Source organism: Vombatus ursinus, unplaced genomic scaffold (assembly GCF_900497805.2).
Source record: "Vombatus ursinus unplaced genomic scaffold, bare-nosed wombat genome assembly UNPS02014945.1, whole genome shotgun sequence".
Lineage (NCBI taxonomy): Eukaryota > Metazoa > Chordata > Mammalia > Diprotodontia > Vombatidae > Vombatus > Vombatus ursinus.
In genome coordinates, this window is record NW_020954723.1 from 20,576,588 (window position 1) to 20,593,609 (window position 17,022).

The 17,022-nt window shown below is 35.1% G+C and overlaps 1 protein-coding gene across 2 annotated transcripts in view; it reads left to right on the plus strand.

Moving 5' to 3' along the window:
• The window catches only part of SPTLC2 (serine palmitoyltransferase long chain base subunit 2), a 149,288-nt gene that overhangs the window by 25,939 nt on the left and 106,327 nt on the right, over positions 1-17,022 (plus strand). For both annotated transcript variants that reach the window (XM_027844677.1, XM_027844678.1), the window contains exon 2: positions 14,123-14,317. In XM_027844677.1, coding sequence (XP_027700478.1) covers positions 14,123-14,317 — 195 coding nt within the window. The remainder of the gene's footprint in view (positions 1-14,122; positions 14,318-17,022) is intronic.

Here is a 17,022-nt window from a genome sequence, read left to right on the forward strand (position 1 = left end):
GTGGAAAAACTTTATTTTTCACTATCTGAAAATTCTTGAGTTTTAGCTCCTCAGGAGAAATGGATGTCTTACAAACAGGTTTCAAAAATTGTTATATCCACAAAATTTCTTTTTGGACCACCAGATTTGAATTTGTTCAATGTCGTTATCCGCAATTGGATTTCCACTCCACCTTTTTTTTTGCCAGATATTTCTCCTTTCTGACAACATTCTGCTTAATACTTAGTACAGGTAATTTTCTAGACAAATACCATTGTGGGAATTTTATTCCCCACAACTCCTTAATATTTGACCATATGCATCATAGAATTGTGTTTTGTTACATACATGTTCTTAGCATGATGGTTTATGTAGATTTTTTTGTTATTGGTGTTTGTCAGGTCTCCAAAGAAGACAGAAATCACATTTCTTTCATCTTCAGTAAATTTTCACACTATTTTCCTATTGCTGAGCTGGAAATGTATAGTCACTGTGCGTTGATTGACTGTCCTCTCTGCAATAAACACCCCACAGATGTAAATTCTCTTTAAGTAAAAAGGAAAAAAGTGGGGGGGGGAAGGTTTGCATAGTGGCTAAGATAATAACTCAAAGGTATAGATTAATATTGGGCAATTAAAATTCCAATAAAACTAATGATGGAGATGTTCTTTTGCTTCCAAGATTAGAAACTGAAACTTACTAAAGTATGTAGAGATAGAGTTCCAGTTGCTCAATAATGCCACAGTTTTCTCTTGCTTCCATTGGGTTTCATTTCCTTTCCATCTCTGCTTTTATACCAGAGTCTTCCAGCATTGTGAAAGAGTTATGCATCTGTGTATAATTATGTGAATTATTATCAGCAGAACTTAATGGGAATCATATGATCCCACTAAAGTTTAGTAGTAAGAATTATTAAAAATCATATGATTATGTGATTTGTACCTGTACAATAAAAAGTATTTAAAATATTTCACTGTATGTTTGAAATAATTTTATAAAATAATAACAAAATAAAAATAATTTTATTTTTATTACCTTTTCCTAAAATGCTTGATTTGCTATGAATTTATTAAACTTTCACAAAGGAAATAATTCATTCTTGAATGTTACATTTTTATATTTTTTATGGTATGGGATAGAAAATAATTGATAAGGACTTACTGTGTGCCAAGCACTGTGGTAAACACTGGCAACACAATAGAAAATTGAGATAACTTATGAAACCACCCTATGACAGAACAAAGATGTTAGCTACACTTAGTAACTAGCTATATTTTTTCTCCCTCTGGAACTAACTGGGAGTTTTATTGTGATGTTTGTCTTCCAGTATGGTAGAGGTATATGCAGCTTATGTGCTCTTTTAAAAATTTTAATGTTTTGGTTTTTTTCCCAATTACATGTAAAAACCTTTTTTAACCTTCAGGTTTTTGCAATTTTGAGTTCCAAATTCTCTCCCAGCCTCCCTCTCATCCTTCCTCATTGACAAGGCAAGCAATTTGATAAACGTTATTTATGCGTTCTTTCTATATGAAACAAAACTATGCTGATAAGCTCTTAATGTTTTAATTGAATTATTTTCTCCTGCCCGGGCCCATGATTTCATTAATTTTGGGAATTGTTGCTAATAAAATTCTCTCTACCATTGTAGATCCACAGGTATTGTGAAACATAGACTTTAGAGTTGCCTGAGGATATTAAGAGGTTATATATCTTACCCAGGGTCACACAGCCACACTGAGTCAGGGGCAGGACTGAAACTCAGGTCTTTCTGACTTCATGCTGGCTTTCTATCTCCTATCAGGGGTAAGGAACCTGTTGCCTCAAGGCCACGTGTGACCATCTAGGTCCTCAAAAGCAGCCCTTTGACTGAATCCAGACTTCACAGAACAAATTCCCTTAATAAAAGGATTTTTTTCTCTAAAACTTGGGCTTGGTCAAAAGGCCCCACCCAAGGCTACAGGTCCCCACCCCTGCCTAGGTGATGCTGGCTCTTTTGCTCAAATGGATCTGTGATCTCATCAAAACATGGATGTTTCCTCTAGTAATTCAGATGTTCCAAATCAGGATGATGCTTTGCAGTTTCCTGAGACTGTCCAGCATACTCACTTTCTCCTCTTTAAGTTGGAGCCCAAATTATTGTCCATTTACAAAGACTATCCAAAATATACATAATGATGGATAAGTTCTATAAACATATAAACAACATTCTATAAACAACAGTCCATCTAAGTCCATGTTGTAATCTGAACAATAAACCTTTATTTGATTTATTTTCATTCTTGTTTTATGTTGGATTTTAAAAAAATCTGAACTTACCACGAAAAAAAAAACTATATATATATATATATATAGAATATAGAATAGAAGGAGAGGATTGTACATGAAACTGAAAATCCCTATTATGTAGAACTTTCTTTTCTTTAAGTATATTATAAATTCATGTAATTTTCAAAGTCATCTAGCTTGTCTATTGTTCCTTCTGGTTTTCTATTCTCTTCTCATTCTGTAATGGGAACCCAGTACCTAACCCCCCACTCTCCCTCCCATCAACTCCTAATTTGAAGGAAAAACAAAAACCCTTGTAACAAGTATGCATAGTCAACCTAAACAAATTCCCATGTTGGCCATGTATAAAAATATTATGTCTCATTTTGCATCTTGAGTCTATAACCTGTCTGTCAAAAGATAGGCAGCATACTTCATCATTAGTACTCAAGATTGCGGTTGGTTTATTGTTGTTTTTGATCATGTAATTATACATTAGTATTAATTATAGAATGATTATTGATTATTAATGAGTTGTTAAATCTTTCAAAGTTGTTTTTCTCTGCACTGCTGCTATTGTATAAATTGTTCTCCTGGTTCTGCTCATTTAACTCTGTATCAGTTCATACAACTCTTCCCAGGTTTCTCTGAAATCTTCCCTTTCATTATTTCTTATGGTTCAGTAATATTACATTCATACGCCATAATTTGTTCAGCTATTCTCCAGTTGATAGGTACTTCCTTGTTTCCAGTTCTCTGGTACTACAAAAAGAGTTGCTATGAATATTCTTGTACGTGTGGTTCTTTTTCTTTCTTTGATCTCTCTGGGTTATAGGCCTAACAGTGTTGTCTCACAGTATGCTTACTTTGGGAGCATTGTTTCAGATTGTTTTTTAGAATGTCTATACCAATTCATAGCTCAACTGTGTATTAATTTGCCTGTTCCAACAGATATTTTTCATCTACTTGGCTTTTCCCGTATAGATGGTTAGGCCAAAGTCTTTTGAGTATTTTTGGATCTAATCTAAGAGGCTCTGCAGTATATGCTTTCTTTGTTATTATTGTGGTCAGAGTGTCATTGTACAAGGTTGTCTCTGTTATATTTTTCAAGGAATTGTTAATAATTTTTATGCTTGAAGGGGAGACGCTTTTTTGGAAGAGAGCCTTTAATGAAGCATTTTGCTCTACTGAATCAAATTTTTTTTTTATTGTCAATAAATAATAGGTACAATGGGACCTTGCATTATTTATCTCTCATTGACATGATGGTGGTCTACTATGTAATATTTCTTGTCTGTTTCATTTTTTAAAATTTTTTAACATTTTTAAAGTTTTGAGTTCCAGATTCTATTCCTTCTTCCTTCCTTCCCCTCCCTCCTACCTGAGACAGTAAGAAATCAAATATAGGTTATACATGTGCAATTATGTAAAACATTTCCATGTTAGTCATTTTGTACAAGAAGATTTGAATAAAAGAAAAAAATGAAGGAAAGAAAGTGAAAAATAGCACACTTCAGTCTGTATTCAGTCAATATCAGTTCTTTCTCTGGAGGTGGATAGTATGCTTCATCATTAGTCCTTTGGGATTGCCTTGGATCATTGTATTGCTGAGGTTAGCTAAGTCATTCACAATTCTTCATCGAACAATATTGCAGTTACTGTGTGCATTGTTCTCCTGGTTCACTTTACTTTGCCTCAGTTCATGTAAATCTTTTCAGGTTTTTCTGAAATCATCCCTATTTCCTTCTAATACTCTAATAAAGGATTTTCTTTATGTTTATATAGATTATTCTTCAGAAAATTTCATAGACAGAGAAGGTAAGCCCATAGATTGGTTGCTATTGCTGTCTTCTCAGTCACCTTTATTGTTGTTTTAATAAGGCTTGAAAAACTTTCTCCATCCTTTTAGTATTCTTCCCTTCTTCAGATGTCATATAAATCAATCCCTCACTGCTTTAAAAATTGTTTTCTCCAGCACAGATCTTCTCATGGTACATTTACATTTCTCATTTTATTCTCTTTAGTGCTGTTTCTGCCTCCTCTGTAGTCACCTCTAGGTCTGTGATATTATCATCCAAGTATGGTGACTCTACTTTCTTTAATGGTGAAATTTATGAAAATCTTTTAATATCTTTATTATTTTTTCTTTTCTTTGTTGTCCTCTTTCCGTTTTCATCTTCAAATGGCCTCAAGATGACTTTGCCTAGTTGGGTTTCTTGCTAAGCTTTTTAAAACTAGTTTTAGGCTTTACTGCTTCTCTGTTTTACAAGATGATTATAACCTTTTCTCTTTCACCTTATTTCTCTGTGACATTTTACTTAGGAGTTTATATTCTAAACCAATGTTGCCCATGGCTGCCATCCTATCTATACAAACAACTGATTTAGGAATGACTCCTACATCAGCAACAAATCATTTCTTGTCTATTAAAATAGTCTTTTGTTTTTTGTGATGTTATAAGATGCCTGCCATGTCAGTGTAATTTTTTTTCTTGAATAAAACATTCATGTTGTGTATGAGAATAAAGCATCAGTATAATCTATACAACTTTGAGGTTTCTCATTCTTTATACCTAATGCATATTTTCAAATACGTCTTATTATCCTCACTTATTCCCATCTTTTCACTAATGTCAACAAGTATTGGAGTATATGTTGATAGAATTTGGAGGCTCTTATTGAGTTCTTCATAGAATTTCTCTACAAATTCCTTTTCTGTAATAGATTTTGATGTACATATAAGGATTACTTTTATGGTGATATTTTTGCATTTGCCATAAGCATTGCCATTACAAGATGACGAAATCAAATGTTGTATGAAATGATGTTTCTTGTTGACTTAGAATGCATTGTACAACCAATTCTGCTAATTCCTTTATTTGTCTTTCCAAGGAGAACCTTTTAGCCATCCTTCTATTTTGGCACAACTTTTTCTGTTTTAAAGCTTGTGTATATTGAGAATATCAAAATTAATGTAATTTTGATCCTCGAGTAACATGTTCATTTGTTACTCATTGGACAAGGATATCACACTTAGATTATAAACAGCTGAGCCAAATATATATCTGCACCAAAAACTAGGTGATTTTTTGTACTCTCTGATCACTTTTCCGTCAGTCTTCTAATGTCACTGCATTGTAGAAGCAGAACTGTTTCATATTTTTCTTTGTTTTCATGGATTACCATGATCAAAGGGTTCATCACTAAATAAACATGCTATTGGTGATGAGTTTCTCACGACTGACAGAAGGCAGATCCACAGACGGCACTCTCAGTGTGATGCCAATAACGTGCACAATCTTCCCATCCTGGTAGAAAATACAATATCTTATATTCTGTAAACATGGTCTTTAAGAGTGTAGATCACTTCTAAGAAACAGTGAGGCATAAGAGTAAGGACTACTCAATAAAGGTTGCATGTGAAATTTGTATGTTTATTTGCTTATTATCTTCTGAATAAACACATAAAAAATTATACAACACTGAACACTGAGTGCTTAACAAAATCAAATCAAATGAATGAACAGACAACAATGAAAAAATGCTGTGTCCCTTTTCTTCAAGCCCATCTGAAATCCTGCAGCATTTGTCTTTGTATATATATATATGTATGTATGTATGTATGTATGTATGTGCTCTCAAGGTGCATACATTCTAATGGAGAGGGGATGATATATGAATATTTAGGTATATATAAGATACATCCAGAGTACATGAAGGTAATCTGAAAGGAGAAGGAATTAGCATGGAGGGTGTGGGAGAGGGACCTGGAAAATCCTTCTGTAGAAAGTGGGAGGAAAGCCAGGGGAACTTAAGAGGTGGTAATGAGGGAAATAGCATTTTTCAGACATGGAGATAGCCACTGTCAAGGCACAGAGATGGAAAAGGGACAATTATGTTCAAGGAACTGCCAAGTAGACCAGTATATCTGGATTGCAGAGTGTGTGAAGGGGAGTGATCTGTATGCTGGTTGGAAAAGTAGCAAGGGACCAGATAGTAAAAAGCTATAAATGCCAAACAGAGGAATTTGTATTTGCTCCTGGAAGTGATAGGAAGCCACTGGAGTTCCTTGACCAGGGAAGTGATGTGGTTGGATCTATGCTTTAGAAAAACTATCTTGGCACCGGAGTGGAAGAGTGTTTGGAATAGGGAAAGACTTGGGCAGGGAGACGAACTTAGGAGACTGTCCAGTGATTAACAGGGTGCCTGGAATACTGTAGGTGCTTAATAAATGCTGCTAATTGATATTATGAACTAGAATTGCAGTAGTCCAGGTAAGCTGTAAGGAGAACCTGAACGAGGCCTGTATCTATATGAGTGGAGAGAAAAAGATGCATCCATAAGATGTTGTGAAGGTAGAATCTACAGTATTTGGCAATGGATTGGATAGGTGAGATGAGAGAATAGCAGGTGGGGGATGACTGAGGTTGTGTACTTGGGGGATTGGGAAGATGAAGATTGAGAAATGGACAGTAGATTTGGCAATTATGAGATCTCTAGTAACTTTGGAGGGGTCAGTTTCAGTTGAATGATCATGTCAGATGCCAGTTTGCAGAGCCTTTAAAAGGTAGTGGGAACATGACTAATATGGAAATATGTTTTATGTGATTACACATATATAACCCATATTAAATTGCTTATTTTCTTAGATGGGGGGAGAGAATAGAGGGAGGGAGAAAATTTGGAACTTAAACTTTAAAAAAATTAATATTAAAAATTGTCTTTACATGTAATTAGAAAAAAATAAAATACTATTTAAAAAAAAAGAGCGGGAGGAATTGGAGGTACTGATTGTAGATGATTTTCACTTGGACTTTAGTCACTCGAAGGAGAGAAGGGATATAGAACAATAGTTAATGGGGATGGGTAGGTTTAAGTGAAGTTTTTTGGTTTTTTGTTTTTAAGGATTAGAGAGACATTAACATGTTTGTCAGCAGCAGGAAAAGAGCCAGTAGATAGTGAGAGATTAAAGACCAGAGAGAGGGGTAAGAATGATAGTGAGTGTGATATGGTAAAGAAGCAGAAGGGGTTGGGATCAGAACACACATAGAGAGCTTTGGCTTGGTAAAGAGAAGGGCTACCTCTTAATCGGAGACCAAAGTGAAGGAGCAGGTCAAGCAAGATGCCTGAATAGTGTGAGGTGAGGCAGGCAGGAAGAAGATGGAGTTCTCTGCTCTGTTTTTTATGAAGACCTTGCCTGAGAAGGAACGAGAGTGGGTATGGTTTGAGACTTGAGGAGAGGGCCATCTCCTACACCATAAGGACCCTGGTCCTTGTGGTCTCCTCTGATACTACTTTACATCCTAAGGGCATTTCTATTCTCTTTACAGCTGAGTCTCCTATATGTGTTATTTCTCTCCATTAAAATGAGATTGTTGTGAGCAGCAATTACTCATTTTTCTATTTTGTATCCCCAATGGGCAGCTAGGTGGTGCAGTGGATAGAGCACTGGCCCTGAAGTCAGGAGGACCTGAGTTCAAATGCGGCCTCAGACCAAACACTTGACACTTACTAGCTTTGTGACCCTGGGCAAGTCACTTAACCCCAACTGCCTTGGCAAAAAAAAAAAAAAGAATATTTTGTATCCCCAGCACTTAGATCATTTCTTGGCACATAGTAAGCACTTTAATAAATGCTTTTCCATTTTAGTAACCTAGTCAAAAAGGTTCATCTTTCAAGACATATTCTTGAAACCATTCATGCAAACATCCAAACCATCTACTTACTCCTTTTCTAGATGTTCTATTACCAGCCTGTTATTCTATAATTAAAAATCAGTGTCACTAGCCTACAGTTTGCAGGCCCCATTCCCTTCCTTTTTATAGAAACCAGGACATTGGTAGTTTTACTGTCTTGTGGTATCTTTCCCATTTTGTGGAGTCTTTCAAAGATCTCTATCTGCTCAGCAATCATACTTGTCAGTTCTTTCAGTGCTCTAGGATATAGCATATTTAGGTCTGATGACAGACTCATCTAGGTCAGCTAGGGGCTTTCTGTCTTTATATCTCTCCACTAATTTTGTTTTTCAGCTCCCAATTAGCCATTTCTGTTCAGTCCTTTTCAGTTCTGAGATTCTCCTTTACATAAAAAATAAGGAAAATTAAAGTTGAGTATCTTTGACTTGTCTATTTAAGCAGTGGTCCTGTCCCGTTTTTGATCTTCCTTTTCAGCATATTTTTAATATCTTTTTTAGTTGTTGTACTATTTAGTTTTCCTCATTCCAAGTTTTGAAAATTCCTGATACTGTTCTTATGGAATTATGCCACCCTTTCATATCCACTCTCTGTTATCTGATCTTGCTTTCATTTTCTTTACATCTTTTAAAAATCTGAGTTGGCCCTTGCACCAGAGATTTCATTGTTAGGCATGTGCCCCAAAGAAGTCCCAGATGTGTCCCACATTCACCAAAATATTCACCACAGCCATTCTTGTAGTAGCAAAGAACTGGAAACAAGTGGATTAAAGAATAGCTAAACAGATAGTCGTACATAAATGTAATGGAATATTAGTGCACTATAAGAAATGATGAATATGAAGGATTTAGAGAAGATGTGGAAACTTGAGAATTAATGTAGAGTGAAGCAAGCAGAACCAGAAAAACAGTGTATACTGGGAATACAGTAGTGTAAATGCAAAGAACAAAAACTCGGATCTATTAGTTCTGTTGCTTTTTAATAAGGTGTATGCCCTTCTACAGCCATATTTCAGTCATGGGTCTCATTTCATGAATTCTCAGTGATGCCAATGAGGTAAAGTTTGCCTTCTTGCATCAGAATCTCTAGATCTTTTACTTGGTGTGTTTTTGTGCACTATTTGGGTGGTATAAGTTGTATCTCTATCTCCTTCTTTGGATTTCATGTTCTGTGAATTTCTGAAAAATTCTTTTATTCTTCCTACATTACAGTGTAGCTGCAGCTACTCTTTGTGATGCTTATCCAACTTGGTTTATATACATAGAGAGCTTTCTCCCTACCCCTTCAATTTTAATTTCAAGCATTTTTTATTAGATTTGCAAAATTCCAAAAATGTGTTCTATTAAAAAAGTTTTTATGCTTAAAATTATATCTTGTTTTTATTGATGCCTTTCATTTTTTACATCATATTTATTTCCAAATATATCGTTCTTCTCTTCCCTTCCCCAGCAAACAATCCCTTGTCAATAAAGAAAAAAGAGGAGGGGGAGGAAGCAGTTCAGCAAAACGTAACTGATATATTAACTGTATCTGACAGTATATGCAAAATTACACATCCATAGTCTTCCTTTTCAATCAAAGGAGGGAATTGCATTTTCTTAACTCTGTTCTAGGGCCAAATTGTGTCATGATTATACAGCATTATTTCATTTTTGTTGTTTATTCTATTTACATTGTTGTAATCCCCAAGTTTTCCTGGTTCTGCTTGCTTTACATGTCTTCAGATATTCAAAATTGTTATATTCATCCTTCCTTACAGGTCGGCAATATTCAATTATGTTCATGTACCACAATTTGTATAGCCATTTTTCAGTTAATGGGCATTTTTGTTTCCAGTTCTTTAACTACCATGCAAAAAAAAAATATATCAGTAGATATTTTGGTGTACATGGTACCTTCCTTTCTGTCTTGATCTGCTTGGGGTATAAGTTTATCGATATAATCTCTGGCCAAATATGTTCTTAACGATATGTTCTTTTCTTTTCCTTTTTGATTAGTATTTTGTTTTTCCCAATTATATGTAAAGACAATTTTTAACATTAAGTTTTACAAGATTTTGAGTTCCAAATTTTTCTCCCTCCTTCCCCCTTCCTAAAATGGTAAGCAATTTGGTATAGGTTATATATGTGGAATCATGTAAAACATATTTCCATATTAGTCACAGTTGTGAAAAAACAAACAGAGAAAAATGAAAAAAAAATCACAAAAAAATAAAGTAAGAGAAAAGAATATGCTTTGATCTGCCAGTCCATCAGTTCTTTTTTTGGATGTAGATAGCATTTTCCATCATGAGTCCTTTGTAAATGTCTTGGATCATTGTGTTGTTGAGAAGAGTTAAGTCATTCATAGTTGATCATCACACAGTATTGCTGTTACTATGTACGATATTTTCCTGGTTCTGCTCATTTTATTTTGCATTAATTTGTACAAGTCTTTCCAGGTTTTTCTGAAATCTGCCAGCTCATCATTTCTTATTGCACAATTCCATTCATATACCGCAACTTATTGAGCCATTCCCCAATTGATGGGCATCCCCTCAGTTTCCAGTATTTTGCCACCATGAAAAGGACTGCTATAAATATTTTTGCCCACCTAGGTTCTTTTCCCTGTTTTATAGCCCTTTGGGCATAGTTCATAGTTCCAAATTGCTCTCCAGAATGGTTGGATCAGTTCACAACTCTACCAACAGTGCATTAGTGTTCCAATTTTCCCACATCCTCTCCAACATTCATCATTTTCCTTTTTTGTCTTTTTAGCCAATCTGATGGGTGTGAAGTGGTACCTCAGGGTTGTTTTAATTTGTATTTCTCTAATCAAAAGTGATTTAGAGCACTTCTTCATATGACTATAGATGGCTTTGATTTCTTCGTCTGAAAACTGCCTATTCATATCCTTTGACCATCCATCAATTTGGGAATGGCTTGTATTCTTATAAATTTGACTCAGTTCTCTGTATATTTAAGAAATGAGGCCTTTATCAGAAACACTTGCTGTAAAAATTGTTTTCTAACTTTCTGCTTTCCTTCTAATCTTGGATATGTTGGTTTTGTTTGTGTTAACAATATGTTCTTATTCCTATATTTTAATCTGTAGTACAGAAATTTATATTCCATTCTCAGTTACTCTCTTTTTTTCCTCATTTTAAAATTCTAAACTTAAAAAATAAAGTGGACTCTTACATATACATAAAGAACAGAAAAAGAAGATTGTATATGAAACAATCTTATCTACAGCTTACTTTTCTTTTAAAATATGTAATAAATTCAACATTCAAGTCACTTTTTTTAACTAGCTGTTCACTTCTCAGATCTACTTTTGTCTTCAGGAGCCCTTGTCTTTGATAAGCAGCAGTGAGGAAGACTCCACCTGTGCCCTTAAGATTTTCAATTTCTTGCCCAAGACTTTGTAATCTTTAGCAGTGTTTCCAGATTTCTTCAGATTGTGTCGTTTGTGCTCATGTGAGTTACCAGAAGTGGGTATTAATTATCTGGTTTAACCAGTCTTGGGTTACAATGTCTGGGATACATGGTGTACGAAGAGAGGAAATCTCTCTATATCGTTATGAGATTGACAAATAGATGTCTCAGTACCTCTAATCATCAGTGCTACTCTCTTCTGACTTAATAGATGATCTAACATCTTTGTAAGTACATCATCATTCCTTGTAGGATAAGCAGTTGCTTTCTTTTCAGAGGATTCAGCTTTCTTCTCATTGAGAAGAGCCTTTACTTTTTCTTAGCTCCAAATGTTTAATGGCCTATTTTCTTCATTTTTTTTGTGGAAAAGGGTTCATTTTTCCTGAAAACCTCTAGAATGGAGAGTTTTTTCTCAATCCCTTTTACATTCTCTTTGAGGAGAAAGACCAGCCTGTACTACGAATATTAAGTCACATAGCCATGCCAGAAATACATATGGTCACTACATGGTTCACTGCAAAATACTCTCTGTTTTCCAAAGTTGCTGCAATTGAGATCTTCAGTTCTTTATCATTCTTGTCAGCAACACCCTGGAGATTGTCCTTTTTAATGATTTTTAATGACATAGTTCTAATAATGGAATCTCTGGGCCAAAAAGTTTGATCAACTTTGTATATTGCTTTCCGTAAACATGGTGCCCATCTTATGTTCCACCAACTTTGTTTAGAGATTCCTTTGAAGTCTGATTGTATCTCTACAAACCTGTCAAAGTCTGAAGCTTCTCAGATGTACATCTCTTGCCTTTGGCAAGGTTTTGGAAGGAAAGATAAATTTATTTTTGGACATGTTGAGTTTAAGAGGTCTGTGAGAGATATCCAGTTTGAGTTATCCAATAGGCAGTTGGAGATTTGAGTCTGGAGGTTAGAAGAAAAGTTAGGACTAGGCTTAGTAGATCCTAAGAATCATTAGCAGAGATGATAATTGAATCCATTAGAGATAATGAGATCACCAAGTGGAATAGTATAGAAGAGAAGAGGGCCCAGTTCAGAATCCTGGGGAACACTCATTATCTGGCTACTGTGATACTATTATTGCTGAGTGGTTCCTCCTTCCCATTCTTCCTCCTGGAAACTTTAAGTATTTTTCATTATTTTTGTAAGGAAAGACACTATGACAATATAATCTGTATAGACATATTGAATATTGGTTTCTTTCTGCCCCAAATCTTGCTCATTTTTTCTCTCTGTTGTTAGTAGCTTATTCTAATTCTTAAAAAAAAAATTCCCTATCATTTCCTGGAATATAATATTGAGATTTAAAAAAATTCTGGGATGTCAGTAATTTGGAGATTGCTATATTATGACCTGTTTTTGAATTGTGTCATTTGAATGTGTCTGTTTTCCAATTGCTTTGCATTGTGAATGAATGGAGAAGTGTTTATAAGCACTTAATATGAGCAAAGCAGGGCCATTAGGTGGCACAGTGGATAAAGTGCCAAACCTGGAGTCAAGAAGACTGATCTTCCTGAGTTCAAGTCTGGACTCAGACACTTACTAGCTTTGTGATCCTGGGCAAGTCACTTCACCCTCTTTGCCTCAGTTTCCTTGTCTATAAAATAAGCTGGAGAAGGAAATGGCAAACCACTCCAATATCTCTGCAAAGGAAATCCCTGATGGGATTATGAAGAGCAGAACATGACTGAACAACAAAAAATGTACAAAGCCCTGTGTCAAGCCCTCAGTATACAAATAAAAAAGAGACAGTTTCTGCTTTCACAAAGTTTACATGCTACGGTGGAAGGGAGACAGCGCATAGGATGGTTCAATTGCAGGGCAGAGTTGATAAGGCTATTGGTCTGTCGTCTTATTAGAATAGTAGTTGGTAACTCTTCTCGCTGTGAATGACCATATCCATCCCATGGGGAAGTGAAGGTGAAGCTGGAAGAACCTGAACCTCATGACCATTGGGAAGAGAGCCAGAAGGCTGGAGTTTGAATGTCCTTTCCATAGGGATGGGGCTGGCCTTCAGTTGAGAAGGGAACCTTGGAAAGAAGGAATAGGGGAAGAGGGAGGACATTCATAGCCTCATCAGTTCTATGTCATCCAGTCCTTTTTTTTTTTCCTTTAACCTTTTAAGGCATCTCTTCATTACATCTGGAATTCCTCCTGTAACTCTTCAGTTTCTTTGAGGTATTCTTTTATTTAGGCCTGTAATTTTATTTTATTTTCTTATTTTTTTTAAGGCAATTGAAGTTAAGTGACTTGTCTAGGGTCACACAGTTAGTAAGTGTCAAGTGTTTGGTCTGAGGCCATATTTGAACTCGAGTCCTCCAGACTTCAGGGCCGATGCTCTATCCACTGTGCCACCTAGCTGCCCCTAGGCCTGTAATTTTCTTACCTCTGTCATTCACTTGAATATGTGTCTCAGCCTATCTTGTTTCTTTTTCCATCTGTGTTTCTCATTCTTTAGCTATTTGAATTGTTCTGCGCTATTTTTAAGTGGACATTTTTTGTTGCTTTCCTCATTTTCTGTTATGTATGTGAGAACATTTTTACTTCTCATAGTTGTTTCTCTCCTTTTTTAAAGGAATATAAGGAGACTTGTTCCCTTCAGTTTTCTCTCTCTACTATCTTGACAAAAACCTCTACTCACAAAAAGCTGAAGTTATACCTTAGTGTATTTTTAGGACTTTGCTTATAAATTGAAATCTTTTTCTCATTGTGGTTGGGATATAAATAAATTCTAAATTCAAATTTAACTTCTGTTCTAGATTCATCATGTTACTCAAAATGGTGGACTGTATAAAAGACCATTTAATGAAGCCTTTGAGGAAACCCCAATGCTTGTTGCTGTGCTTACATACGTGGGGTATGGTGTCCTAACACTCTTTGGATATCTACGTGATTTCTTGAGGCATTGGAGAATTGAAAAGTGTCATCATGCAACAGAAAGAGAGGAGCAAAAGGTAAATGAGATTTTTTTGATTCTGCAATGAAAGTTCTTTATGAATTTTTTTCTCCTTAACCTTTACAAGGATTGTTTTATTATTCCAAGTACGGTAAAATGAAAACATTTGGAGCCAGGTCAAGGTATAAAGGAGTTAATGACACCTAATGGGGAAAAAAATTTAAGTAGAAAACAACTGTGACCACAATAGACCATCCCAATTAACAAATAAATTGTGTTCCACAAGTTAACTTGTACATTGTTTTAGACTACTTCCCCCCTGAAACAAGGCTATGATTATTGGGTTCCTAGGCTAACCCTAAGCAACAATGCTATTAGTGATGATTTACTTTCATGGCCAGTCCACAAATGGCTGGTTTAACCCACGCTGTAGCTTAAAATACTATATATTTGCCATATAAACATGACACAAAATAACACTAATATATTATTTGTAATCCAGCAAGTATGAATTAAGTGTCTGCTCTGTGAAAAGTAATGTTCACAGGGGAAGATGCTGTTTTTAAATAAAGGCATGGACATGGTTTTTAATTAAGTACATGGAGCTTACAGCCCCTGTGGAGTCTCTACAGATCAATAAAAATGTAAATTCTTATAGTACATATGGCAGACTAACACAGAGACTGATATTGTTGATTCAGCGTTTTAAGCCATTTATTTATGCATCATTTATTTATACATTTATCCATCAGTGGATAAATAAATGTTTAACCAATTGCAGAAAACAGCTTAATAGAGATTAAAAAAATGAATCACAGCTGATGTGATTATATCACAGATACGTTGTCAGGCAAGTCAAAAAAGCAGGTCATCTGAACAATCTATGTACATAAGCTATTCATATTAAAGATTTAACAATTAATTGGAGAAACAATTAAGTTTAAGGCAAGTATTTGTTCAGTAAAAAGAGCCCAAACAAAAGAGAATAAAATTGAAAATGTGTAATTTTTAATTTAGTTTATTTAGGTACTTGAGAATACATGCATGCTTTTCTTCCCTTGACTTTTTCCATTTCCCTATCAGCCCCAAGTGGACCTTGTTTTACTTTTGCTTCCCAGTCCAGTAAGTACCACTAGCTAGCCCGAAAGGTTGGCTTGTTGCCAGGCTGATTGCCATAGCCCTACCTCTTGGAGGGCAAATGGGAAAGTAAAGTTATCAAGCAAGGAAATCTTTGTATGCACACTGAACTCCGGGAGTGGCCAGAGAAATTGCTATTGGCAGCCCCAAGGTAATGAAGGGACCCTTTTTGCTTTATGACCTAATTCAGCTGTATCTTTACACTAGTCTTTACGATTAACTGCCTTCAAATTAATTACATAGTGAAAAGATGTTTTATGGAGGACTTTTTTCATGTGGTAGGTTGATTTGAGTGGTGTTTATATTTTAAGGATTTACCTATGTGTGCTATGAAATGCATAAACTATTGTTCTGGAAATTTAAGGGCAAAGGTATAGCTTGAAAGCTACCCAAAAAATAGGGAACAAGATCTTTCTACACAAGGAGTTTGTAATTTATTTGTGAATGTTCTATAAATCCATGTTGTATGAAAGTGGATAAATGGATTTGTAAAAGTATATTGCCACTCCTGGGAAAATTGAATTGTGTTTATTTTGGTAGAGCAATAGCTTCTCCTTTGTATGAGAGACAGTGAATTATTACAGAGTAAATGAAATAGATAAGCTCTGATTTCTATAAGTTTATAGTGTAAACCCAAGCCTGATTAATCAAAAAAAATGAAATAGAATGCTTGTATTAGTCTATAGTACTGTTGGGATTAAGTTATCTCCCAGCTTTTATTAGCCAGGAAGCATATAGATTGCATCATGGAATTATAATTTAAATTTGTAAAAATGTAGCAGGCTTTATTGTTTTGGCTCTTTTTGCTAAATAAATGCTAGCCTTAAATTTAATTGTTTCTCTAATCATTTAATTCATGATTCATGTAGCTAATGTACGTAACTATTCAGATGACCTTCTTTTCTGACATATTTGATAATGTATCTGTGACATAACCATATTAGCTGTGATTCATTTTTTCAGTTATTTTTTGCTGTCAAAGTAAACTTTTTTTATCCTTTGATAAAATGACTGAAAACATTGAATTAGTAATATGAATCTGATGGCACTAGGATAGAACTAGAAATAGTGGGTGGAAATTTCAGAGAGATAGATAATTAATATAAGAAAATACTTATTAAATGTTAATGCTGTTAAAATTAGAAGGGACTGCCTGGTAGATCGTGATTTCTTTTTTGCTAGAGATCTTTAAATAAAAGCTGACTGAATATTTGTTGGAGATGTTGTAGAGGCAATTTACATCATACAGTTATGGTTTGGATTTAAGGTACTTAATTATATGGTTTTATATTTACTAAGCAAGATACAAGTAAGTATATTCATATGTTTATGTTGAAGATGGAAGATTTTTTTTTAAGGCAATAGGGGTTAAGTGACTTGCCCAGGGTCACGCAGCTTGTAAGTGTCAAGTGTTTGGTCTGAGGCAGGATTTGAACTCAGGTCCTCCTGACTTCAGGGCCAGTGCTCTATCCACTGTACCACCTAGCTGTGCCAGAGGGTGGAAGATTAAAGTGGTAATTTGAGTAGAATGGGATGAATCGGGGAATGTTTCCTGGAGGTGTGAATTTGGAAGGAATAGAGGAATTGGAGAAAAGGAAGGTCAAAAAAAAAATGTCTAAATCTTTG